The sequence below is a fragment of the Vicugna pacos genome, chromosome 13 (genome assembly GCF_048564905.1).
Source record: "Vicugna pacos chromosome 13, VicPac4, whole genome shotgun sequence".
NCBI classification, from domain to species: Eukaryota; Metazoa; Chordata; class Mammalia; order Artiodactyla; family Camelidae; genus Vicugna; species Vicugna pacos.
This window is the reverse complement of record NC_132999.1, coordinates 23,194,848-23,222,436: the sequence shown is the minus strand read 5'-3', so window position 1 is coordinate 23,222,436 and position 27,589 is coordinate 23,194,848. Positions and strand designations below refer to the sequence as shown.

Genomic DNA, 27,589 nt, shown 5'->3' with positions numbered 1-27,589 from the left:
AGGGAAAGGGGCCCTGGAGCTTCCAAAATAGACAAGGAATAAGAGAGCTACAACGTGCAGAGAACAAAATCTATGTCGTGTTTGGACAGGAAGAGAGTTCATACTTTAGAGTCTCTCCAATGAGCTTTGAGTTAAAAAGAAGACATTCAGTTACTCCCAGTCATACATCCCCAAGGTTTCTCATTAAATGTGGTCACTCTGTATTTGGCTCTAGGTCCCAGTGCATCCCATAGGTCAGGATGAGTGTCCAGGGGTTTTACATTTATTCCACAGGGAGAAGGTAAATACCTGCCCTTCTAGAATCATGGAACATGCGCAGCAGACAGCAATGGAACTCAGAGATGACTTCACAAAGTCCTTTACTTTACAGATGAGGAAATGGAGACATAATTGAGAGTACGTTGGCCAATTTCTCAGTCTCCCACAGGTCAATGGGTGGTCTGACTGGGGGTTGCTGACAAGGTCTCAGAATTTCAGGCAGTTCAGGGCCTGACTGGGCTGGTTTTAGTCGAGAAATATCAGTTGGCGTGTTTTCTAGAGATGCAACTTTCCAGGAGGTTGCAAAGAAAGTGCACACAGAGGGCTGGCCAGGGTTCTCACTCTCTGTTCCTCTATCAGACAGGAAGGACTAACTCCTTCTCCTTCAGGCTGGGACACACAACCATTTCTTCCAGACATGCTCTGGTTCTCCCTGACAGGCTCAGGCTAGCTCTAGCCAAACTCCCTGTTCCTTTCCTCCTTCCCTCTCTCTCCCTCTCTTCTCCCCATTTCTCTGTATTTATCTTTCCCTTTCTAAAGTGCCCATTGAACTGACTTATCTGTGAATCCCAAGCAACAGGGAAAAAAGCCCCATGGCTGACTTTGTTCTGAGCTATTCAAATTACTTAGGTCTAAGAGCCTTAGAAAAAGACATCTTCTATATAGTCTAGTCCAGTTCACCAGGTTTGATTGTTTGCTCGCATCAGGTTTGGTATCAAAACTCCATGGGCTATCAGTTGTACCAGGCCTTGCAGTTTATGGCCATTTTCTCCCCATCAGTGACCACACACAGGAGGATGGAGCTGGATTCTGGCATTTCCAGTTCAGTTCTATAAACTACTCCATCATGGCTTACTTGAGTTTAGACTGGTAATAACTTATCAATCAATCAAAAGCTGACAATTAATTTTGGAGAAAAGATCACAGCCATCACTTTGTTAAGTCCAAATTGAAATGGCTTGGGAAGAAATGCCTGAGGGAGGATTTAAAGTAGGAAGGCCCCTTAAGGACAGAAAATATCTCCACATTTGTCCCCTAAACCTGCTTTCCGTGTTTGGTTAATTTTGGTCACACTCTTTTTGGTCCACGTCCAATTCCAAGGCAGTGTCTCCTTAGGTGACCCAGAGAGGCTGCTTCCCATAGAAACCAGCCATGAAAGGGAAACAGGCCCTGCCCTGCTCACTCCCCAGGGGCCATCTTGAGGCAGAAGCAGGAGAAGCTGCACAGAGCTACCAAGTGCCAGGGCTTTGCTGGCCGACCTCTGCGGCCTTCCCAGGGTCCGACTGCTAACTCTCATCCACCATTTGCCCAAGCCATGTGAACAGCCCATAAGAAAATCTCCCATGAGGAAGGAAGCAGGAAGGAGGAAGATCTCAGCTATACCTTCTATGATGTGCCTCATGATTTCCAAATCACTTAAAGTTCATTATTTCCTATGGTTTTTATAGCAATTCTTCCTTTAGTGAAAAATCATTATCCTCTTTTCATCTTCTGGGTGAAAAGGCAAATCACTTATAACATAACTAATTCGCTCAGGGCTAAACTGGGGATGGGAAAGCTGAGGGTGGATCCAGTTTCCTCAGAGTCCAAGTCCTAGGACCTTCCTCAGAGGCAGGTCATCTGCTCCTTCACTTCTCAGCAGGCAACAGTGCCTTGCAGGGACCTGGGGATTCCTCCTGCTTTCCCTCCCCCCGCCTCCCGGACAACCTCATGCCCGGGGAACAGCACAGATGCGGTAGGTCACTGGGGAGAGGCTCAGGCCCGTTTTGAACTTGAGGCTCAGCTTCTCATTGTCTGGAGGTCTGAAGGTGAATTTTTGCACAAGGTAAGTAAAGAAAATGAACAACTCGGACCTGGCCAACTGCTCTCCAAGGCACACCCGCTTTCCTGAAAGACAAAAATATAAGACAAGTTACCTTCTCAGGTGGTGTCTGTGCCCAGCAACGACTGAAACCTTCCACCACGTCTTGCAAAACCTGAGCAAAGGGAGGGCCTGCTGGGCCCTGGGGCTTGATGGACTTGGCTTATTTAATCAAAACCACCTGAGTTAAAAAAGGCACAGAAAGGATCAATTCACACTCCAGTGCCTCCAAGGGGCAGGCAGGTGAGCACAGGTGTGAAGGTTCAGGGTGTGGATGAAAGGAGTGAGATCTGGGTTGACTAATAATAAGTGGAGTCTGGCCCGAAGTCCTTCAAAAATCCAGTAGCACACAACAAAGACAAAAACCCAAACCTTGTGTTATCTTTTTTCAATTCCTAAAAGCAAACTGATAAAAAGGATAAGCAAGTAAATGTCAGAGCCGAGTTCTCAGGTACAAGGCACCTTTTCCCTACATCAAGTTTCCCTTCTTAGTGGTTGGGAATCTCCCTGCCATGGTCTCCCACCCCCTGCCCCGTGCAGGGCAGATCTTTTCTCATCCCCGCTGTGCTCTGACACCTGCTCCAGGCTCCTTCTGTCCCTCCCCTTCCTGAATGCCCTCCTTGCCCCTTTTGGGCTACAATACCCCACACTGGTCTCTGCCACCATGTCTCTCTGCCCCCAGTGGTGCACCCTAAGGGGAATTCAGGGTGGAGAAAAACAGGATATTGGTCCCAGAGTGTAAAGATGAATTTACAGGAATAATTTCAAAGAGTTCAGACTCTTGCACTAAAATCATTAACTTGGGATAACTGGATTTTTTCTTTTTCTTTTTTTGATGATGAGCAGTAAGATTTTGATGTTTCACTACATTTTTTTTGTCTGTTTGCTTGTTTGTTTTGTTTTGTTTTTTCAACAAAAACTTCGTATCATGACTCTTTCCTTACCTCTTGGAAAAGTCCCTAGGAGCTATGAGACCACCTTCTCTGGCTACAGTCCTCACTAATACCCCAAACGAAACATAATTCTGAGCATTTTTTAAGAATTTGACACTGGAGACATTTCAACAAGAGCAGAGCACTCTAGGGAAAAGAGGAGATAAGGGCTGAGAGAGGGGCTCTGGGTCCCCACACTATTTACTGCAACTCACCTACTGAGAAAGGCAGAAAGGCTTCCCTTTTCTTAAACTGTCCATTCTCCAGAAAGTGCTCCGGATTGAACGTGTCTGGGGTGGCCCACTCTGCAGGGTCCCTGTGCAGTGCAATCAGGTTGGTCATGACCACAGTTCCCTAGAAAAGTCAGCAAAGACTCAGGCAAGGCTTGACCCATACAACACACCTGTGCAGACGGCAGGCATCCCCTGGGCTCCCACACCAAAGTCTGATATCACCCTGAACCCCCTCAACCTCCTCAACTCACTACCCTCTGAGTCCAATCCCTAGGACCCTGCTCTTTGCCAGGGGACAGATTATAATGGTGGATGGAAGTGTCTGCTGGGAATTTTACCAGGGAAGTGTGACCATTCATTACTGTCAAATGGATCTCTCCAGGGACATGTCAGTGTAGAACTTGGGAGGGTACATGTGTGCATCAATGAGAGAATAATGTGACAGCTGGCCAGTTAATATTGTCCCAAAACCAACACAGCTGCTCCCTGAACTGAAAACTATGCTCTTTCAAGGTAAAAATGCCTCATGTATCTTTCCCCCAATCTCTTCCCTCCAATGTCTAGGTCATCCACAGAAGGTTGAATAAGAGAATCAAGTCACCCTGTGAAGGAACCACTATCCATCCAGGTACATAGCAAGTAACCCAGGAGTCCCCCTTAATACCTCCCTTTCCCTCATTCTGCCTTCATCCAATCCTTCAACAAGGCTGGTCAAGATTACTTTAAATTTCTCTTGATTCTGTCTCCTCCATTTTATGTCCACCACTGCCACCCTAGTCCAGGCTACCCACCTTGCTTCCCTAAATAGCTGTTTAACTGCACCCCATACCCTCACTTTTTGTTTCCATGTGCTCCTCATGAGGAAAGCAGTTTGCTACAGAGATTTTCTCACAGTTTCTCAAAGTTACCCCATGTCCTCATTAATTTCCATGCCTTTCATAAGCTGTTCACCTTGCATGGAATATCCTTTCTTCCCACTTTGTAACCAAGTTAACTCTTAATTAGCCTTTAATACTCAGTTCAAAAATCATTTTCTTTTGGAAACTTTCTGCCCACTCCTGCTCCCACTCCCCATTCCAGTTAGCCTGATTTTTTAGAGAATCCAGTGACTTTTTTCTGCTGGGCAGTTTTCATGGTTTGTACCTATAAACTTGCATGATTGTTTTCCTCAGAGTTGTTTTCCCAGACCTATACATTTTAGGTGCTTAATGAACATTTGTTGAATTAATAAGAATAAGAACTGTTATTTGGAGTACTTTTAATACAAAGCACTAAATTAAATATTTTACATGCATGACTTCACTTTTCCTCCACCTTGGAGGTAGGTTTAAAAGCATTTTTCAGATAAAGAATTTTTATTTCTGAGAGTTTGAATAAAGTGTCCAGAGTGACAGGGTGGGAGGAGTTAGAACCATGATTTGAACTAGGGCATTTGACATCAATGCTATGGCTCTGAGTCTCTACAATAGACAGTCAACGAGATGTCTCAGTTCCCAGGATGATTATTCTAGCAGATATTAAAAATGAGTGGTGATAGGACTATTGAGCAGAGCCAGACTGATGGAGCTAAATGACAGCTATTAAAACTCAAAGAGCACTGGTGAAATGATTTAGACCTCAGCCTCTACCCACAAGAAGGTCGATCAGTAAGAAAAAAGCAAAGGCAATACCAGCAGGAATAGCTGCTTTTCCTGGCTCTGTAGGGAAGGTGAGATCGTCCCCAGGTAAGACACTCACAGAGGGACTGAGACAAATGGAGATGGATCCACAGAGGCCCAGCAAAGTGGTGAGAAAGCAAAGGAAGTGTAAGTGTGCAGTGTGCAGACAGGATGCTAGGGAGTACAGGGGAGCGGTCTGCCCAGATCCTAAGATTAGGGGGTAGAGTGAGAGCAGAATTTCCTCAGTTCAGTATTTGCAGATACACACTAGTATACGTAAAATGGATACACAGCAAGGTCCTAGTGTAGAGCACAGGGAACTATATTCAATATCTTGTATTATGTATAATGAGAAAGAATATGAACAGGAATGAATATATATATATGCTATATATAATATATATATATATAAACCACCATGCTATATAACAGAAATCAACACAACATTGTAAATCTACTATACTTCAATTAAAAAGAATTTTAAAAATAAAATAAATGAATTTTCTTTGTGAGAACAAGGAATTTAAGTGGGACCAACTGAGAAGTATTGCAGGGGGATTCTTTTAATGTCAAAGAAAAGCAACTCATGTGGAGAGAACATTTGATTGAAAAAAAAGATGAACCTCCAAATCAGAACAGATCTGGTTCTGGAACTCAACTCTTACCACTTGTAGTTGAGAGATCTTTTGCAAGAGTAGTCACTCTCTGAGCCTGGACTTCAAATTTATAAAATGGGAAGAACAAAATTATTCTGAGGACTGGTCAAGACATTTTCAAAGAACCTAAATAATCTACATAATCGCCGCTTAATGAGCACCAGTTCCTTTCTCTCCTATTCTGATCCTTAATACTGTACACACCTGGATTGGCTTCCCTTGTGTGTTGATAGCTCCATCACTGCGCTGTCAGCCAAAGCTGGATAAATACCCTAAGGGCTATTATATTAGAAAAACCAGCATGAATGTGATGTTGGTTCACGAGGTCTCAAGAGTCCCTTCATATTTCAATACTGTATAAGCCCAAGATTGTAAAGCAGAACTTTCCAAAATCTAGGAGGTCCCTAGCCCTGTGAGAAGCTCTATCAAGGCAAAGAAAAAGAACTCATGTCAAAGTCTGACTGAGAGCTGCTCTTGCTGTCTCCCCACAAAGAATCACAGTGCACATCACATGGTCAAAACACTGAGAAATCTCACAGTGAAGAAAAGTGAACTATATTTGATCCAGGAACCCCCTTCCCCTCCACAACACCTATTAACATCTAGGTGAACTAATGTTCTAAGGAACACTCACAGAGAAAATACATAGTATTACATCAGGCCTAACACCTCTCTGCTCAATTAAGTGATTCCCTAGGACAAGAATCCATGTCACTTTCCCAGTAGAGAGTCCCACCATTTAAAAAGATGAGCATGGAGATCTGAGGCAGTGAGTGAGGCCACAATTACCTTGGGCAGGTGGTATCCAGCCAGCGTAGTGTCCACCATCACCTCCCTGGGCACGTTCAGGGGAACAATGTTGCCCATTCTCTGCACCTCATGGATGACAGCGTTGGTGTAGGGCATGGACTCTCGAGCTGCCGTGCTTGGCTGCTGCCATTGGCCAATCACCCTGTCAATCTCAGCCTGTACTTTTTCTGGAAAAGCAGAGAACTTTCTATTATTCTAATATTCATTACCCTCCTTGAGCCTGGTTCAGCTAAGGAATGAAATAACCAGGATCAAAATGGCTAAAGTTATAGCAGGCTGTGTAGACAGTAGTTTCTCAGGGAAGTACCTGAGTGCAAAGTGGGTGCTGATTTAAGACAAATCTGGTTGCAAATTCTTCCTCCTCAATATTCCTGCTGCAAGTTACGGATACCCTTGAGCCTCAGTGTCCTCTTCTTATTAGTGAGGATAAATCTACCTTCATCTTTAGGATGTCTTGAGATTTACATGAAATGATTTAGGGACATATACAAGAAATGAAAAAAACCTTCTAATCATGACCCAATATCTCTTTTCCAATTTTTTGTTGTTGTTGTTGTTGAATAATAGAGATTTTATCTGGATTCCTAGTTCTCCAGCTAAAGACTATAATTCCGATTCCCTGTTACTATGTTCTGGCCAATAGAATGTATGTGGAGAATGTTTACACTTGGAACCTGCCCTTCTTGTTAGGGTGTGTGATTCCTTCTCCTTCTTCTCTTCCCACTGGTGGAAAGGCAGCCTCAGTGGGGAGCAATCTTTGTAACTGCAAACAGGGCATCACTGTAGATACAAAAGAGAAACACACTGGAAGGACTTTGGACCCCAAAAGGTTCTGCAGAGTCCAGCTGAGATTTTTCACCTGAGAGAAAAATACACTTCCTTTATTTTTTAACAGACCATTGAAAACCTATAAAAGTTGTTGTAAAATACACATAAAAATTAACATCTTAACCACTTTTACATGTACAGTTTAATAATGTTAAGTATATACACATTGTTGTACAACCAATTTCCAGAAGAGTTTTTTAATCTTGTAAAACTGAAACTCTACATCCAAACAGCCATAACTCCCCATATTCCTCATGCCTAGCCTCTGACAACCAACATTTGACTTTCACTTTCTATGAATTCAACCACTCAAGATAGCTGGTATAAATAGAAACATACAGTTAAGGTCCTTTATTGACTGGAATGTTAAGTGTAGTCTCATGTCCTCTAGGTTCATCTATGTTATAACATATGTCAGAATTTTTCCGCCTTAAGGCTAGATAATACTCCATTGTATTTCACATTTTATTGGTCAATTCATCCATCAATACACACTTGGGTTGATTCCCCGTCTTATGTCATTGTAATCCATTGGTATTTTGGAACCTCTAAGAGAGAAGCCAAATCTAGACCTAACTAGGTGGCTTTTAATCTTAAAAAAAATTCTATAATTCACAGTGCAAGTGAATTTTACATCACGACTCAGGACACATGAACAAAAATATAACAGATACAATACACAGGTATGTATATAAGGAAAGAAATAAAATTTCATTAAAAAAAAACTTATCCTGAGTAAACAGGCAGCACTCTAATCTTTTCTAATGTATTTTTCTTTAATTTAGAAAAAAGAAGTTGGTCTTGATCCGCTAAATTGATTTTAAGGTCTGTTAATAAACTGTTATCCCACTTAAAAAACCTGTATTACAACAGTTTTATCCTCCATATGCCCAAAGTGTTCTTGGGCCTAGAGAAAAAAAAATATTGAAACAGTCACTGTCCTTAAATAGACTGAAGCTTGTGGAGAGGATATTTAAATAATTCAGGAAAAGGAAAGTGAAGGAGGTGGATTTGGTTATCTCCAAAGGAAGGAAATGATAGTAGTTTCACAGAAAGTGGGGAAACTTCATAGAAGAAGTTGTGTCTGAGTAGATTCTTCCAGCATAGCTAGTGGCTTAAAGTGTAAAGAAATCAGGGAAATATTTTCTTGTTATTATTCTTCTGGGGAGGAGCAGGTATGACGGCACAGAGGCATAAATTAGGACAGTGCAGTGAAAACCACATGTCATTTAGTGAGGCCACCATGTTGGGTGAGTAGGGTTGAGGCTGAACAGGCAGGAAGGGGCACATCAGAGGGCAGGATACACCGGACTCAGTAGTCTGAACATCATCCACAGGGCAGTGGAAGACATGACTTAACAGGAGGGAAGGCTATGACCAGGTTTCACAAATGAATAGAATGTAACTCTTTCTGGAAACTCACCAAGATGTCCATGGACCTCACTGTTTTCCCCACTAGACTGGCAGTTTCCTGAAGTCAGGGACTCTCTGTTATGTTTATAGTACGTGGACCCATCACAGTCCTGACAGAAAAACTGAAGAATGTGCCCGTTCTCCAGTCCACCTGGTGCTGTGACTGTCCTACCATCTCTCCATCCTACCATCTGTCTTCTGGCCCCAACTTTGGGAAGTGTCTTCCAGGAGCACCATCCTGACCTGGTCCAGCCACACCCACTGACAAGCTCACCTTGGATTTCTGGGTGCAGGGCCATGTAGAGCAGACCCCAGCACAGTGTTGTTGAAGTTGTCTCTGTTCCAGCAAAGAAGAGGTCCAGGGTGATATAGATAAGGTTTTCTTCATCGAAACTTGAGGTGGCATTGCCCTTATGCTAGAAAGCACAATGTTTATTGGTTTAATTAGATGTTTTTGGGTTTGTTTTTTTTTTTTGCCACAATACAAAACGGCTTCATCCAAGAGAGAATGTGGAAGGAGAGACCTCCACCCCCAGGAGAAATGACTTCCCTTTGGCCAACTCAGGAGGATGGAATATCATTAACATCCTCCTGCCCAAAGTGCTGGATGTTTTGTTACCTTTCTTGGATGAAAATCAAAATAACTAATTTTTTTATGCCCATAATTTGTTAGAATCTAGTAGTAGACTTGGAAAACAGCCTGGGGTTCCAACATTAGCCACATCATTTACTATCTGTGTGACCTGAGCAAGTTACTAACCCTCTCTGTGCCTCAGTTTCCTGTTTGAGAAAATAGAACTAACAATACTCACCCCTTATGATGGCATTATGAATTACGTGAGATACAAAGGCGGTAGCAAACACTCAACACGTGCTTGTACTGAAAGAATACAGTGAATTTCTGTGAAGTACAACAATTCTCATATCTCCCTGTTATCCTTTTCCTTTCTAGCTTAAACTCTGTGATTCCAACAACCATTCCTCATGGTTCTCCAGCATCTTTGTCACCTTCCTCCAGAAGCTTCCATGTGTCAACATTTCTCTGCGTGTGGTCCCACATCTGCACACCTTACAGAGGGTGAAATCTCCTCCTCTGAGGAGAAACCAGTGCTTCTAGTAACGTTATGCTAATAAGGAGAAATAAGAGAGGAGATGGAAAGAAATCTACCACTCTGTCAACTCCAGGAGAGGAATAAACGATCTGATGAGTCAAGGATGATGACAGGGATGCAGTGATGTGTATTAACCAGAGGGGTTACCACATGAAATGCTGTACATTCATTTTGGCTTTTTTCCCGCTTCTTTCCTACATTGTTGGAAAGGGATAATATGAGGATGAGGGAAGAAGGGAAAGTCTCTCCCATCTGAAGCTGAACTCTGGCATCAGGCTCAGCTTTACTTGTGTTCTGGGCTGGGGAGCTGAGGGAAGGGGTAGGGACCTGGGCATTAGTCCAACTATAATGACACTATACTTTCTTTTCCTTTTGTGTATCTGCTTCAGATTTGGATAAAAGGTAAAGAATAGACTATGAAAAGGCAGTATTTCAGGTTTCAAAGGCCTAAAGAAAAATACCATTAAACTTTCTTCTTTAAATTTAAATATTAATTTAAGATTTTGTGAATTCTTTTCTTTTTTAGTTGAGTATAGTTGATTTCTATCTTTATTTGTTTTTTATTGAAGTAATTAAGTTTATTTATTTAGTTTTTTTAACTTTTTTTATGAAGTTGTAGTCATTTTACAATGTTTTGTCAAATTCCAGTGTAGAGCACAATTTTTCAGTTATACATGAACATATATATTTTCATTGTCATATTTTTTTCCGCTGTGAGCTACCATAAGATCTTGTATATATTTCCCTGTGCTATACAGTATAATCTTGTTTATCTTTTCTACATTTTGAAATCCCAGTCTGTCCTTTCCCACCCCCCACTCCCTTGGCAACTACAAGTTCACAAATGACAAATGCTGGAGAGGCTGTGAAGAAAAGGGAACCCTCCTATACTGCTGGTGGGAATGCAATTTGGTGCAGCCACTGTGGAAAACAGTGTGAAGATTCCTCAAAAGACTAGGAATAGACTTACCATATAACCCAGGAATCCCACTCCTGGGCATATATCCAGAAGGAACCCTACTTCAAAATGACACCTGCACCCCAATGTTCATAGCAGCACTATTTACAATAGCCAAGACATGGAAAGAGCTTAAATGCCCATCCACAGATGACTGGATAAAGAAGATGTGGTATATTTATGCAATGGAATAGCATTCAGCCACAAAAACTGACCATATAACGCCATTTGCAGCAACACGGATGCTCCTAGAGAATGTCATTCTAAGTGAAGTAAGCCAGAAAGAGAAAGAAAAATACCATATGAGATCACTCATATGTGGAATCTAAAAAACAAACAAACAAAACAGAAATACAAAACAGAAACACACTCATAGACATAGAATATCTTTATTACTAATTGTCTTATCAGTTATGAGTTAATTATATTCCTCCACTCTATGAATCACTGACTCTAATTCACTCCTCTGTGCTGGACTGAATAATGAACCACAGAGATGACCACAACCTGATCTCTGGAACCTGGAGATGGTAGCTTATGTGGCAGAAATTAAGGAACTTGATATGGGAAGATTATCCTGGATCATTTCAGGGAACCCAATATATTCACAGGAGTCTTTAAAAGAGGGAGACAAGAAGAACATAAAGAGAAGATGTAACATTGGTGGCAAAGAAGGTGCTACATTGATGACTGTGAAGATGGAGGAAAGGGCCGTGAATCAGGGGGTACAGGCAGCCACTACAGGCTGGAAAAGTCAAGAAAATGTTTTTTTCCCTAGAATTTCCAGAAGAAGACAGCCCTTCATCACCCTGATTAGTCCATGAAGCTGGTTTCAGACTTTTTATATTTAGAATTATAAAAGAAAAAATTGTGTTCTGTTAAGCCCCCAAGTTTGTGGTAACTGGTTACAGCAACAATTAGACACTCAAATCCTCTCATTTGCTCTTTAGGAACAGAACTCACGAAAGAACTCTGGATTCCTCACCTTCTCTGTTTCCTGGAGGTAAGCATCAATGAAGTCTCTTGCTTCAGCAGGATTCCAGCCTCTCTTGTGGTTTTCAATCACCTGGGCAACAAACATTTTCAGTTTCTCCCAGTTTCTAAAGACCCTTTGGTGGGATCCAGGGAGGAAGTTCATTATCCACGGAAAGATATCGTACAGCTGATTAAGAAAACAAAACACTCATGATCATAAGGTGGTACCAGTTTTCCACTTTTTAACACACTATAACCATCCCGTCTTTCCATCTCCATTTTCTGATTATATTTAACCTTTGGAGTTACAATCCAGTTTTCTTATCTCTCACATCCTTCTTCTTAACTTCTGTGACCAAGCATGAATGCATCCATCCACAATACATCCAGTGTCAGACGACCCATCACCACTCCAACTGCTTTGTCATCCCTGTATAATCCACCAGAATGTCCTACCTGGATGCTGTAAGAGCCTTCAACAGTTTTCCTGATTCCATCCTTAATCCTGTTCAGCTCAGCTCCAAGGGGGATCATTTAACAGTTTAATCGATCATTTCACTTTTTTTTTTAACTGAAGCGCAGTCAGTTACTTTCTGTCTCTCAAACCTCCAATGACTTGCCATGACATTTAGACAAAATTCTACCTCATTCTCCTGGCCTGTAGCTCTACATGAGCTGGCCCCTCACACACCTGTCTCCTCCTCTGCTATCCTCCTCGCCATCTTCCTCTGTCTTACTCTTTCCAGTGCAGCCTCATTGGCCTCTGTGGTAACACCCAGGATGTCCTTGTTTAGGTCCTTGCATTTGCTATTCCTTCCACCTGGAATGGTCTTCCTCTGAAATCTGCACAACTCCAGCCCCTTACTTAATAAAAGTCCTATTCCAAGGCCACTTACTTGGGCCTGTCTTACCCAGTGATCCTATAATTAGCAGAACTTCTTGCAGTCTCTTTCCATTACTTTATTTTGTTTTATTTTCCTTCTTGGCAATTATCACCAGTATGTGTGTGTGTGTGTGTGTGTGTGTTTGCATGTGTGTAAAACATGTCTATCTGTCTATGCATACTTGTATCTATCTATTTTAAACACATATATATTTATTTTTTTGTCCCCATTATGATGTAATCTCTGTGTGAGTAAGATATTTGAAGGGTGAAATATAGTACTTTTTTGAATATATTTTCTCTCATAATATCAGGTCAAAAAGAGATAGCATAACATAGTGGAAAGTGACCGAGGTTTAAAGAGAAGCTGGCAGGAACTGGACTATTAGCTCTGTTGCTTTCCAGTTATAATACTTTGGTAATAATACTAGTAGTACTAATGGTAAAAATGTGGCTTCTCACTACTTAAACTGGCTGCCAGTCAGGCCTGAGGGTTATTTTGGAGACCACATGACTGGAGCTCCACCCCGCACTTAACACAGAGCCTGTGGACCACTATGTGGATTTGCTTAACATGATGATATCTCCTTGCACACATCAGGATGTTTTATTTCATCTTAAAGGACTGTTGGAAAAAGTCAACAGAGATAAAGTGTGTGTAGTTGTCCATCAAAATACCTGGTCTCCTTTGTGTCTCTAAGAAATGCTTCTACCCCTGCCCCACTGCCCCATCCTACTCACCCACCCCACCCAGGAAACTGTCTTCCCCAGGAACAGGCAGCTTTGTATCCTCTGAAATCTCATGACTTTCTAGGCTTTATTTTAAGAAGAGGAAAGAAAATGGAAATACTGAATGGGGGCCTACCCTGATTAGAAGTGAGAACAGGGAACGTTATTCAAAAATAACACTGACAATAATCATAAAAGCCCACATTCATCAGGCCGCTTTAATGTGCCAGGACTCATAGGAGCTGCTTTATCACCTTTGGTGTGATGGGTCCAGAAAGCTCCAGACAAAGATGCTTGTCAGGAATAAATAACAGCAAACCCTCTTCTAGACACCGGAGAGGAGACCTCAGCGCCTGGGGCTGATTATCCCTAGAAGTTCCTTCCAAATCCAGAAAAGAGGCTGAGAGACCAAGAAGCTGAGCAGAGTTACTGACAGACTCACAGGCCCAGCAGGACAGAGGAGGAGGGCAGGCCCAGCAAAGAAGGGTTGAGGCTTGAACCCCCTACGTGTATACCTGACAGAAGTAGATGATTGACCACATCCAGAGCGGATGGGCATGTAAGGAGTGCAGCTGCTTGGGGAACCGTTAAGTACTATTTATGTCCAAGTGAATCTGCAAGAGAAATGGAAGGATGTGCCCACGTGAACGAGTGCACAAAAATGTTCACAGCAGCTTAATCACAACGTCCCCACAGTGGAAGTCACCCAAGTAGTCATCAGGAGAGAAAAGAACAGCAAGCAGTGCCATAGTCACAGGATGGAAAACTAGGCAGAACTTCTAAAAAGAGCAACTCATACATGAATCTCAAAACAATGTGCCCAGGGAGCACAGAGCACAGAAGAGAACTTCTGAGGGAGGACAGACGTGGGGGGGTTAGGGAGGGACATGGAGGGGAGGGACTCAAAGGTGATGGAGATATTGTACTTTTAAAGAAAGCAACATACTGCACAAGTGTAGGTCATGGGAAGTTTTGTACTTTACGAATGTTAATGACATTCTTTATCTGTGATAAATATTTAACAATGTTATCCAAAATAGTAAATACAATAAATTGACTTCAAATATGTTTGTGTTAAAGACAATTTTTAAAAGGTTATGTTCTAGCTTATAAAAGAAGACCAGGAAGACCCCATCTTATCTGTGTCTGACATCAGCCCAATACCCTTATCCAAGGTAGGAAATGAGAATGTCCCACCTGGCAGGACACTGATTCCTGCAGAAGTGTGATCTCATCCATTAGCCTCAGCAGGTCCTGGAACTGATCATTCTGGTAGTCAAAGCGCTCCCCAAATGTGATGGAACAAATAATATTGGATACCGCATTCTTGATTTTGATGTTGGGGTCGAAAGGCTGTCCTGGAGGGAGAGAAGAATTGATGTCTTTCTCTTTTCTCTGAGGGTCTACCCTACATGACATATGACACACTGAGTACAGAATCATCACTGAGACTGTGGCCCCAGCACCCTCCACAGGGTCTGACCTACAGCAAGTACCCAGTCAGTGCCTCTAAGTCAAACTGACCACCAGGATTTAAAATCAATAATGTGTTCTATACCCGACTTTTTGTGTCTAATTCTCCAGCTCCATGAGGGCAGGTCATGGTTAGTTGTTCACTGTTAACTCCTCAGAACCCTACACAGTGCTGGGCACAGGGCAGGCACGTGGGCACTTATTAAGCATCTGGTCGGTGAAGGAATGAGCCACAGTCTCCTGCACCTGTCCTATGACACACTCACCGTCCTCCTCTCCTATTGCCTGGGTGAGGTAGCGGGCCTCTTCCTGAATGCGTTCCTCTAAGCTCTTCTTTCCTAAACCAAAGTTCTTCAGTGTCATCAGGGCAAATCTTCTTTGTTCCTTCCATACCTGACCATTGGACATGATCAATCCTGGGGAAAAGAAAGCCAGCATTATGAAAAGAAACCCAACACATGCCGTGGGGATGTGTGTTAGATGGGAGGAAGGAGGAGGGCTTTAAGGCACTTGAATCTATCCAGAGAAATAATCCCAAAACTGTGGGTATAATGGCTAGTGTTTACTGATTGCTTGAAATGCCAGACACATTTGTATTTTTAATGCAATGGGTAATTTAGTACTCACAGAATCTCCCTGACCTAGGTTCTACCATACTGCCAACATCCTGCCCACAATTTTGTTAATGAGAAAACTGAGACACAATGGATAAAAGCAAACTCTGCAAGGACACAGAGTTAGTAAGCAGCTGAACAGGTTTTCAAATTCAGGCGGCCCCACTCCAAGCCAACAATTTGATTACGTATCATCTAAGTATACTTCAGTGTTTCTTTTGCTACATACTACAATGCACTTACGGATTAGACAAAATCCATACTCATAAGGAGTCAAGGCTCTAATCGAAGCAGAAATTTAAAAAAGATCAGTGAATCACTCAAGAAACCAAGGAAGTGTGAAGAGTCAGTGGAGAAAGAACAACACAGGAAAGGAAACAAAAAACGTCTTGGTGTGTTCCATACACCATCATTCATTTCGTAACACAACTGAGGCCACACTCCTTTCAGTCTTCACATCCAGAGCACCCTTCAGTCCCTTTTACTGTCTGGCTTTGGCCTCCACCCTCTCCATGAAATGACCCCGCTTGCTGTCAAATCCAGGATTCCTTTGACCTCATCTGGATATGTCAGCAGCCTGAGACACTTTTCTCTTGAAACACTCTCTTCCAGTGGTGCTCAGGACCCCTCACTCTCCAGATTTTCCTCCTAATTCTCTGACCACAGAGAACTTACCATGTTTTTGTTAATTCATCTAATTCTATCAAATTTCAAAATGATGCAGTTCTTCAAGATTCATGATCTTCAGGCCTCTTCTATTCCTAACCTAGACTCCATTTCTAAGAAAATCTCATTAACTCCTAAATTTTAAATGATGTCTACTGATAGTGAGCAACTATTTCTTCCTCAGCTCCAGGCGTATATACAAGTGTCTGCTTGACTCTGCTGATTCAAAGGGTTTCAAGCTCAGTGTATTCATGACTGAATTCCTTATTTGCTTCACACCACTCCCCCGCCAGGCCAACCCCCACCTTGTCTTTCCCAAAATGTTCCTTCTTCCCTTTATCTGCCCACTTGGGTATCCACCTGAATACCTCATTCTCCCTCCATTTAGGTCATCATGTCTTATTGGATTTACCTTCAGAAATCTTAAATCCATGTATGTTCACAGCCACTATCCTGGTCTAATCTACTCTACTTTCAATTATTGCTACCTTCCTATTCCAAGCTACCACATTTTCTAATCCAAAATGCCACAATAGTCTCTTACTCCCTTTATTCCATCCTGACATTGCAGCCTAGCTAAGTCTTTAAAATGTACAATGTGAATATGATGATTCCTTCCTCTACTTAAACCATTCAAGTTTCCATTTTTGTTTGGATTAGAACAACATCGTTAACAAGAACATGCATGAAGGGTCCTGGCCAAATGCAGCAGCTTCATCTCCATTTAATCCCTGTGCTGCCACACTGGCCCCCTTTCAGTTCCCCAAGTTCACCTCCCTCCTTCCCTCCTCAGAGGCTTTTCATATTCTATTCCTTCTGCCTGACTGCTTCCTACCTGCATTAACTGTCATTTACATACATTAGTTTTTAGACTCTCAGGACTAGATTAGATACCACTAATGAGTACATGTGCACTTAGCTTCATAACACCAAGACTCTAAATATTAGCATAACTGATACTGTCATTCTGAGTGGAAGTATTTACATAACGATAATGATTTTGGCTGTTCTACTCACTGTTAGTTACATCACTCTTGCCTAACACCAGGTTTTATTTGGCAGATAATACATAGAGTGAGCGATGTACAGGCAATGGATAAAGTAGTTCAAAGAGGAGTTGAGAAGCATTTGAAAAGAATGGTGCTTTTATAGAAGAATAGATTTGGGTTTTCCATTTAGATTTTTAAATCAGTAAGGTATTTAATGATCATTCTAAATGTTCATGCCAAACTGCTCTAACACAGACTCAAAGGCTGGATATACCTTGCAGGGCTGAGCTTTAATATTAAATCATAAGGAGTTAGAGGAAAGAGGAGCCACAATATCAGCAGAAGGATGCAGATCCACATCCGTTTTCCTAGGGGAAGAGATGTCAGTGGGAAAGCAGAAAGAGAGACTGAGACCACATTTCCTCTTCCTCTTCTTATAAGACACATCATGTAATTGAATGATGTGAACACTGATTTATCAAAGCATCCAGACTGAGTTCATGCAGGTCACAGAGATTCTCTCAAATCCATGACTTTGTGGCTGACCATGCCATGTTGCCTGAGGCAGTGCCTTCAACAGGGAAATGTGGGCACACAGCTTTCTTCAGGGGCATGAATATTATGATGAGCCTGGTTCCTGGAATTTTGGAGAATTATAGTCACAGAGGCACTTCCACAGACCACAAGAATATCAACCATATGCATCTTACATTAGTTCACACACTTACCTTTGTTCTTAAAGACACGTTCTATGAAAGGAGTTACGGGGCGGTTCGCAAAGTTTTGGCCCTGGTGCACAAAGGCTTCTTTGATTAAGGGCAATCCAGTTATAACAACGGAGGAAAAGTCACCAACTTCCAGCCTAAAAACATTCCCATATTTCTTCACAAACTGGAAAGTAGCAAAACAGTCACAGTTGAATATGCACATCTGTGTGTCAAGGAATGAAGGGTGTGTGTGTATAGCTTGTACAGAGGGGAGTCTGTGTGTGCATGTGTGTGTGTGCACCACGGTCAGACAGGAATGTTTCTACCTTTTCCCATTTCCCTCCTGTGAACTAGATGTGGATTCAGTTTACTACAGGACAAAAACTTTCCTTATAGTCATTCATTTATATGTTCAACCTATTAACCAGAGTGAGCCTGTGCCATTTGTCCAAAGAACCAGTCATGAAGATACAGCTATACTAAGATAGACAAGGTCTCTAACCCCAAGAATCTTAGAATTCTGTGAAAGGAGAGAAGTTAGCACATGTGATCATCAGAGGAGGCTGAGATATGTTTAGTGAACATCTGGTGTAACAAGCATGAACTTCTTAGCAAATCATATCTGTTTAACCATAAGAGAATGTCCCCTCCACTAACACATTCCAGGCAATAGAAAATTCAGTATAATTGGGGCAGGTATGGAGATGACCACACCAGGTCTGGGGCCACATGTAAATTTAACTTTCTGGTTGACCTGCTGTGAGCTCTCAGGAATTTTTCTTCCCTCTTTTTGAGCCTCAGCTTCCCTGCTATAAAGGGAAAAAGTTATTCCTCCTTCACAGGGTTCTGTGAGGGGAATGAGAGCAGCAATATGAAAGGCAGTTTGGTTTCTGGTACCTGGCAGATAGTCACCGGAGACTCTGAGGAATGAATGGACTTCGTGTGCAAAAGGACATAGATGGACATGGTCACGTTGACAGAATGAATGAGAGCACAGGGATGATGCCCTGCAGAAAGGCACTCATGGTCACAGACAACCACATCCACTGGGTGCCATGTTAAGCACTTTCACAGCTGATCTCATTTAACTTCACAACTACCCTATAGAAGTAATAATTTTCTTTGTCTTTCAAAAAAGAAAAATGAGTCACAGGAAAATAACCTTGCCAAAGTGTGAGAGCTATTGTGTATTGGAAGGAAACTGGTCGGAATTACGTAGGCTATAAGGACAAACACGTGAACCTGAGGTGGTGCTAGGACCTTACAGTTACGTGGGGTGAGAGAGTGCAAGTGAGAATGAGACTGAGCAGGGCAGGGAGTTGGATAGAGAGAGAAAGAGAGAGAATGGCAGAGTGTGCAGGTGCGGCACGAGTGTACACAGATGAGCAGGTATGTGCTAGTATGGCTTGGATGGCAGACAATCGTCATTAATCAAAGTCTTCCCTGACCTGTTCCCTCAGAAGACAATTCTATGTAGACCCTGTCCCTGCTCCTATATTAAAGACCAAGCCTGAAATCAGTCCTTCCATTGTCCTTTTGACCCAGAGTTTTCCACCAATGTCTGTTCAAATAAGTCCTGTTTAGATAGAAAGGGCAGAGCCAAGATTCCATCTCAAGCTGATCTGCTAAAAAAAAAAGTGGCAGGAATGTGATTCAAGAGTTTTTACTTCATCTTTGTGCATGCCTGGATGAACATCTAGGGATTTATGAAAAGGATTTCTTGATGAATTTAGAATGTACAATAACAATGTTTCTGGGAGGGCTGAAAATGTCAGGTTAAGTTAGACGAATCCTAACTGACAATGTACACAACCTGGACTCTCAGGTGTTCTTGGAAGAGACTCGGCCCCCCATTAGCATTTCCTGGAATGAATGTCCTCAGAATTCCATCTCTGCCAACTCTCTGACCATGCAAGTTTCTAGTCTGACAGAACAGGATCAAACACTTTTGTGGTGTGAACACCACGTACTGAAGACAGTGACTGTTATATCCTTGAGTACATCAGGCCAGTCACTGCGCCAATGGCTTTACATGGAGGTAAATGTAGGACCCACAGTCACCTTGTAAGACTTTGTAAGGCAGGGAATACTTTTCAATATACAAAAACAAATGAGTCATTTAAAAAGAGAGACTGTAGGGGAACAAAGAAGATTAAAAATTAGATGGTTCAGGGAGCTAAAACAGGTTTAAAATCAGAAATGAAAAATGAAAGATGAAAATTAGTAACATAGGAGCTATAAAAGGCAAGTAAAATGAATGGTAGAGAGGAATTTAATATGAAGGATGAAAATTCCAAATGTAGAATTCACCACTTAAATAATAAATTAGAAGTAATAAATATATTAGAATAAAAAAATTAGACATGTTGAGTCAGTGAGAAAAGAAAATGAAACACAAGATATAAAGTTGTGGAGGATTCCAGTGACTCTAAGGTCTTAAAGACAAAAATCAACAGACAAAAACCATAAAAAGGAAAAAGGGAAAAAAGAAGAGTGTACAGATTCTTACTCCAACTAGCAGTGGGTGAGGGTCCATTTCTCTGAACACCCACCAGTGCTGAGCAGTGGCGGGGCGGGGGGGGGGGTTGCTGGGCACAAGGATGGCTAAGATGCTCTCTCTCACTCACTAATTTGTATTTGAAAATGTCTCACTAATTGTATTTGTACTGCTTTTCTAGTTAAAAAGTATTTCTATCCAATAAAACAAAACTGGAAACCTAAAGACATAATCGAGTAAAGCTTCATAACAGTGGTTCTTACCCTCTTTGATCACAGAATCCTTTAAAAATCTAGTGTTCATCACAGATCTGCTCCCCAGCAAAATCCTGTACACATGAATACAGTTATGCACACAGGAACTTTCAGGGGTTCACCAGTGCCCTGAAGCCCATGAACTCCTGCTAAGATTATTGGTCTTACAGGTAGCTCTTGGAGTTATGCTAGGTTTCTGAGACTGGTCTGTGGACATCAAATTCAAGTTCAATCCAGCAGGTTTTTATGAACTGCTTCAGAGTTGGCAGGCACCTTCTGACATTGCTACCTTATACTTGGGGGCAATACACAGTTCAATACCCTGTAGTGTTTTCCTAAAGTGTCAAAGTCTTTGGGGAAAGGCTGGCTACAGAAAAAGGTAAAGCTTCATGGAAGATGATAAATGTTATAAATCTGTAAAAAGATACGTGAAGCCTTTGAAAGAAGAGACAAATTTCCACTCCAGACATGGGAGAAAAATTCTAATAGGAGCTGGGAATTGGACCAGATCCTAAATGAAGGTCAGGGTGCCAGGGAAAGGACATGCAGTGTGAAGGCAAAGACTTTAGGCTGTGGGAATAGCAGACACAAATGCAAAGGGAGGAAGACGTGGGTGTCCAGGAACGAGTGACCGTCCTGTCTGTCTGGAGTGCGGGGTTCATTAAAGAGCGCTAAGACTGTGGTCGGTCACGGCCGGGTGCTGGGGGCACAGGCCCTTGTGCTGAAGGTGCTCACGATCTCATGGAGCCCTTAGAGAGGTCATCAGTTCTTATTATTACCATTCTGCATGATAATCCCTTGATGGGGGAAACTTAGGAAGCATTTTAGGGGATCAGAGCCTAGTATCCATTCTTGGAAAAAAACACCTGTCATTTGTGAATGGCTGGCAAAGCAATGTGAGCTAGACTGAGGGTGTGCTCATGTCCAGTGAAATACTGTAGGTCTTGTTTTGTTTAAAATCAGAGGATTGAGTTGAAGAGGTGGTGGGAGTGCTGAGGAGCTTGGAGTTTGAAGTCATACGAATACATTTGCCACCAGCTTCTGCTTGTTACTTTCTATGTGACTTTTGTTCAAGTTATTTAACTTCCCTGTGTGTCAGTTTCCAAATCTATTAAATGGGGAATATTATTAGTTCCTATCTTTAAGACAATGGTGATAAATAACCATAAGACTAATTTTAATAAAAATTAATTATTCATATAGACGTATTTGGGAGTGTACTTTAGCAAAGGGACTCTGGTAAGATACGGACAAATGAATAGAGGGAAAGTGGTCAGAAAGGGGATTGATTGAGCCCATGCAGCAATCAGGCCAGACAAACGATGCCTCCTGTGCAACCAACTGGTTTTGAGTTTGTTACTATAAACTTTTGAAGAAAGTGGGGAGTGAAAGTCATGGAAATAAGCATCAACTATCTGTTAGGCACCATGGCTTTAAACTGATATACATAAACTTATTTGATTCTTACAATAACTCTATAAAGAATTCCCAGTTTTCAGAAAAAGAGGCACAGAGATTTAGCTCATAGCTAGTGGGTGTATTGTTGGGTTGTTTCTAACTTGTCTGTATGTCTCATCCTTAAGTGAAAGGATGAAGACAGTCTCTCTCTCTTCTTCTGAGTGGTGGAGCTCCCTACGTGTTAGCTGGTACATGACTCCCCTATCAAAAACCACATTTTCCAGCTTCTATGCCATTGGGACATGAGCAGTGGGGATGAGTGCATCTACCAGGTCATGTCCTTAGATGAAAGGTGCTTCTCACCACCTGCCCCTTTCCCCCTTCAGTGGACTGGAACTCACATATGATGTTGCAAGATGAGAACAAGATTGAAGGAATTGGGGTTTCTGGATGACCTTGTGCTATAAAGCCCCCTTCTATCCTGCACTTCCTGCCTACATCTGAACTCACTGTGACAAAGAAATAAATTTCAATCTCTGTTACATCACTGTATTGTGAGATCTTTTTTTTAACAAATAGTTTAATGTATATCTTCATTAACACATTTATCCACCTTATCTACCATTTCCCCACCTTAGTCTAAAGAGATTTTCTCTCATTTAAATGCTCGTGCAATAAGCCATATAGCTGAGGTAGAGAAAGTTTGGAAAATGTGGTGGGAAAACCAGAAATTTCCCCTTCATACCATATAAACAGGCCAGTTTCTTCACTGCCCACTCACTGTGTTTTAGCTGAGGTCACTTTCCCCATAAAAAAAAATCTCCTGTCCCCTTTACTCCAAGTAGCCACTTGCTTAACATTCCTTTCAAGTTCACCTAAATTTATTTCCACATTCCACCGAGATTATCTCCAGGGTTTCCCATTCACAGTGATCCCATCTAATGTCATCTCATTTAGTTACCAAAAGTTTACACCACACATTTTATCATACACTTCTTGTACTATGACTGTCATGTGATGAGCAATTCATTAAAGTCTGTTGAATAAATTAATCCCTGAATAAATCAATTATCAAATAACCTGTCATAAGATGTCAGGTAGCATAAGCAGAGTAAGGTATATGGGTCAAACAGTCCTGGTTCAAGTCCTTTTTTGGCTATTATCCATATTGAATAACTTGGACAAGTCACTATGTACTTTTTGCTCAGTTTCCTTGGTGGTCAAATGGAAACAATCAGAAGTTTCCTAACTTGTGTGCCTTTTTTGAAGACTAAATGAAAATGAACATATAACTGTATACATGATCTGGAAGATAGGTCATACTTAATGTTTCCAAATTTCTAGAATGTAATTTTAATTACGACTAAGTCATAGCATTTAACTCCATTTGTTGAACTTCATTTTGCTTTAAAGACCAAAATGTAACAATTGCAAACCTACACAAAACAAAACTTAACAGTTCCGATAAAAGAAAAAAATCTTCAGGCCAGAGATAAGACCCTAGACTCAGTTTAATCTCTGGCCAGTTTTATGACTTCAGGCACATAATTTATCCTCTCTAGTCATATCCATATTAGTGGTAAAAACAAGAGCACAGATCAGGTTTCTGATTCCAGACAAGATGGAGTAAAAGCCTCCCACTTTACTCTTCCTACTCATCACTGATTAGCACAGACAAAAAATAATTCTAACAAAATCCTGTTCTGTGTAGCCAAAGGACCTGAAAAAGATTGGTCCACCAGGATGAAACATTTCAGCGTTTCTACCTTACTGTTCTGGAGGCAAATACCATGAAAGAAAAATGTGACCTTCTTCTACTCTAGTTGGGGGGCTACAGCAGTGGAGAATGTGGGTGGAAATTTGACTTCACACAACCTCAGCAACAACAAGGCAATGCCTCTCTCCTGCTAAGTCTTTGAGCTAAATTGGGACTATCACCCCCTGATCTGCACTAAAGAGACTCCTTGGAGTAGTCAGTGGGCAAAATCTGATTTCTACCACACTACAGAAATAAGGAGGCATCCGTTCCCCATGTCTGCTCCATGGGGAGATCTCTAACTTTCATCCTTGCCCCCTGAAGTAAGGAACAGGATATCCTACTGGGAATGGGGCCCAGTCTTCTTTCCCCACCCTCATTCTCTCCAGCCTGCACTGATAAGAATGTGGGCTGGAGTCCTGAGGGGTAGACCAGTATAACACTGCAGAGGTTCTATAAACTAAATGGACATTTGAACCACAATACACAAAAATGAGCATTCTGAACATAAACAGGTTGACCATCTGCCAAAATGTTAGATTTACATATACTCCAGAGGCATCTAACAAAATACACCAAATGGCCAGAAAAGAACCAAGGAAAGCTCAACTTGAATGAGTTGAAACCAATACTGAGAGGATAGAGACACTGGAATTATAGGATAAAGATTTTAAAGCAGCTATTGTAAGTATGTTTCAATAAACAATTATATTCTCAAGAAGTTAAAAAATAGAAAACCTTAGCAATGAAATAGAAAACATACATAAGAACCAAAGAGAAATCTTACAAATAAAACATAAAATAACCGAAACAAAAACTCAATAAAGCAACTCAATGGCAGAGTGTTAATGATAGAAGAATCAGTGAAATTAAAGACATCAATAGAAAGTATCCAATTTGAGCAGCACAGAGAAAAGGGACTGAAAAAGAACAAAAACTCAGCTTCAGGGACTGATGTTAGAATACAAAAGGTCTATCCCCTGTGACATCAGTGCTCAAAAGTACTAAAAGGAAAGGAAAAAAAGAAACCTTGTTGTGAAAAAATATTTGAAGAAATCGTAGTTGGAAATTTCTCAAACGTGGTACCAGAAAACGCCTACAGATCCAAGAAGCTGTGAGTGAATCCAATAAATCCAAAGAATTCAACAGCCACATATCATAATCAAATCTCTGAAAACTGATAACAATGGAAACATCTTGAAATCACACAGAGGAAAATAACTCATTACTCATGGAGAAAAAAAACAACTAAAATTACAGCAGATTCCTTATCAGAAACTAGGGAGACCAGAAAGAAGTAGCACAATATGCTTAAGAATACAAGAAACTGTCAACCCAGAACTCTATATCCAGTAATAATGTACTTGAGACATGAAGGTGAAATAAACACATTTTTAGATGATAGAGAGCTAGGAGAATTTTTTGACTGCAGACCATTTCTAAAGGAATGGCTAAAGAAAGTTCTACAGTTAGGAAAGAAAGAGCAAAAAAGTGTAAATAAATGGGTAGATACAGTAGACGTCTCTTTTTCAATGTAAAAAATTGTGTTTGACAATTAAAAGCAAAATTATAATACTCTCTGATGTAGTTCTCAATGTATGTAGAGATAATATTGAAGAAAGTTTATATAATGGGGAAGGTAAAAGGATATTAAAATCTTAAGGTATCTATATTCCTCCTGAAGTGGTAAACTGTTGATTCTTATTTCAATAAGCTATGTAGCTATAGCATATAATGTTTACAGCAAGCACTTAAAACACAATACAAAGAGATATACTCAAAAACACTATAGATAAATAAAAATAGAATTCATAAAAAATGTTCAAGTGACCCACAGGAAGATACAAAAGAAAGAGAGAAATAAAATACAAAGTAAAAAAAAAAAACAGAAAAGAAAAAGTAAACTGGCAGACTTTGAGGTTAACATATCAATAATTACATTAAATGTAAATAATTTAAATTCATCAATAAAAAAGGCAGAGGTTGGTAGAATTTTTAAAAATGACCCACCTATATGCTATCAACAAGAAACTCATTTCAAATGTCACCATATAAGTTAAGGTTAAAAGTGAATGAATGCAGAAGCATATAACATGTCAATCCTAATGAAAAGAGAGCTGGTGTGCTTGTATTACATCAGACAAAGTAAAGTTCAGGCAAAGAAAATTACCAGAGATTAAGAGGGATATTACATAATAATTAAAGAGCCAATTCACCAAGATAACATAACAATTTAAATGTGTATGCACCATATAAAAGAGCTGCCAAATATATAAATGAAAAGTACCAGAACTGACTAGAGAAGTAGAGGAACCTGTAATTATATTTGGAGACTTCTACATGCCTCTCCTAGTCATCGAGAGAATCGGTAGATAAGAAGTCAGCAAGGGTACAGAAGAAATAAAGAACACAGTCCCCTAATTTTATCTAACTGACATATAGTATAGAACACCTGACAACGGCAGAATACATTTTTCAAGCATGCATGGTGCTGTATCTTAGGTCTTAAAACCAACCTTTACATATTTTTTAAAACTTGAAATCATAAGAATATGTCCTCAGACAACAATGGACTCAAACTGGAAATCATTAACAGGAAAACAAAAACAAAAACAAGAAAATCTCCCAATACTTGGAAATTTAACAACACATTTCTTAAACAAGGGGACAGGTTTAGGAGCCTAGATTTGGAATTCTGTACACTAATTCTGTCATTTAGTAGTAGCAATTGGGTGTTTCTCCTAGAAAGTGACAAACACTTCTCCATTTGAACTTGAGCATACACTATAGGCTTGTGTTTAAATTGCTCCAGGTACTTTCTAGGGAAAGGGGAACTAATATTTGCTGGGCACCTACTATTAGCTGCATTAATATTGACCATTCACTGTTTTATTTAATGTTCACAACTACCTATCACAGTGTTGTCTCTGAGCAAAGGACCAGTGCTGAGAGGCAGGGAAGCAGCTGAAGATTCTTGGGAGAGTGTTGGATGCCGGAGAGAATTTTAAGAAACTCAGAACGGCTAGTTTCCAAGCCCTGATGGGAGATGATCACAAAAAGTGGAAAGAGGCTACAAGCAGGGTTCCAAATGGCTCCCTAGGGAGTCTGAGATTGAGGTGCAACTGGGAAGTAGGGAGAAAATCTAAGCAGAGGAATGACATTTTAAATGATCACTTTAGTGAGAGTGGATTGCAGATGGAGGAGGCTGAAGGTGAGGGGCTCCGTCCTTGTGGGGATCAGAGTAATTAAGTTGAAAGGTGGCGAGGATCTGGTAGTAGTATCACCATTTTACACATGGGAAAAGTAGTCTCCAAGAGGGAAAGTGTAGTGCTTTCCCCCCCAAGGGTATTAGTTTAAAAAGAATAAGGTGATTATAAGTAGTGTGTTCCAATAATCTGTAACATGACACACAATTAAATGACTTGAAGAACATATCATGTCTGGCACACTTAAATAGTAAACAGTTTAGAATATTTCATCCCTAGAAAGGGCTGGTGGAATCATGTCAATTGATGGTGCGGAAAAGAAGTCTTAGATCCTGGTGTATCCTGGTTTCTGCTTTAGCGTCAGAGACCCTACTCACCCCCTGATTCCCCCATCCCCCCATCCCCCCAGCCTCCTACCCTTGGTATCCAGAGTGGCCCTTGTCCTGCAGATCAGGGTCAGGACGCGGCTGGACACCTTCCCCTGCTCTTACCCGCTGAAGCGACAGGTGCACATTCTCAAAATCCAGATGGAAGAGATGTCCTACGAAGGGCAGGCGCAGGGGTCCAGGCGGGTAGTTCTTCGGGTGACGTTTTCTGATGAAATCAGTAAAGAAAAGAAAGGCTATGGCACCCAGCAGGAGGGTGCAGAGACTGAGCACGCCCCAGAGGGCCGCCGCCAGGGAGCCCAAGCACCCAAGCATGGCTTTGTTGTCCTCTTGCTCT

The 27,589-nt window shown here is 41.2% G+C and overlaps 1 protein-coding gene and 1 long non-coding RNA gene across 6 annotated transcripts; one reads left to right on the top strand and one right to left on the bottom strand.

Annotated features, from left to right (window-relative positions):
• Positions 1-342: 342 nt before the first annotated feature.
• Positions 343-27,589, bottom strand: LOC102543101 (cytochrome P450 2J2-like). 3 transcript variants are annotated; one of them, XM_072974323.1, is made up of 10 exons: positions 27,358-27,589; positions 17,777-17,939; positions 15,046-15,195; positions 14,504-14,664; positions 11,705-11,881; positions 8,924-9,065; positions 7,087-7,188; positions 6,388-6,575; positions 3,267-3,405; positions 343-2,145 (listed from the first exon to the last, which is right to left on the bottom strand). In XM_072974323.1, the coding sequence occupies exons 1-10, from the start codon at positions 27,565-27,567 to the stop codon at positions 1,967-1,969; spliced, it is 1,611 nt and encodes a 536-aa protein (XP_072830424.1). In that variant the 5' UTR covers positions 27,568-27,589; the 3' UTR covers positions 343-1,966. The 3 variants fall into 3 exon arrangements, with proteins under 3 accessions (XP_072830424.1, XP_006200611.1, XP_072830425.1); XM_006200549.4 differs by lacking the exon at positions 7,087-7,188; XM_072974324.1 differs by lacking the exon at positions 17,777-17,939 and having other exon boundaries at positions 27,358-27,481.
• Positions 3,441-9,868, top strand: LOC140700618 (uncharacterized). 3 transcript variants are annotated; one of them, XR_012079055.1, is made up of 4 exons: positions 3,441-3,912; positions 7,855-7,919; positions 8,022-8,061; positions 9,602-9,868. It is a non-coding gene; the product is annotated as an uncharacterized lncRNA (long non-coding RNA). The 3 variants fall into 3 exon arrangements; XR_012079053.1 differs by lacking the exon at positions 3,441-3,912 and having other exon boundaries at positions 7,207-7,919; XR_012079054.1 differs by lacking the exons at positions 7,855-7,919; positions 8,022-8,061.

What these genes read in the sequence shown, in the direction of transcription:
- LOC102543101 (XM_072974323.1), bottom strand. Translation starts at nt 27,567, where the DNA reads ATGCTTGGGTGCTTGGGCTCCCTGGCGGCGGCCCTCTGGGGCGTGCTC. An exon ending in ACGTGTCTTTAAGAACAAAG is followed by an intron (nt 15,196 to 17,776) that starts GTAAGTGTGTGA and finishes TCTTTTCCCCAG; the next exon opens with GATTGATCATGTCCAATGGT. An exon ending in CCTGCACCCAGAAATCCAAG is followed by an intron (nt 7,189 to 8,923) that starts GTGAGCTTGTCA and finishes TTGTATCTACAG; the next exon opens with TGATGCCCTGTTTGCAGTTA.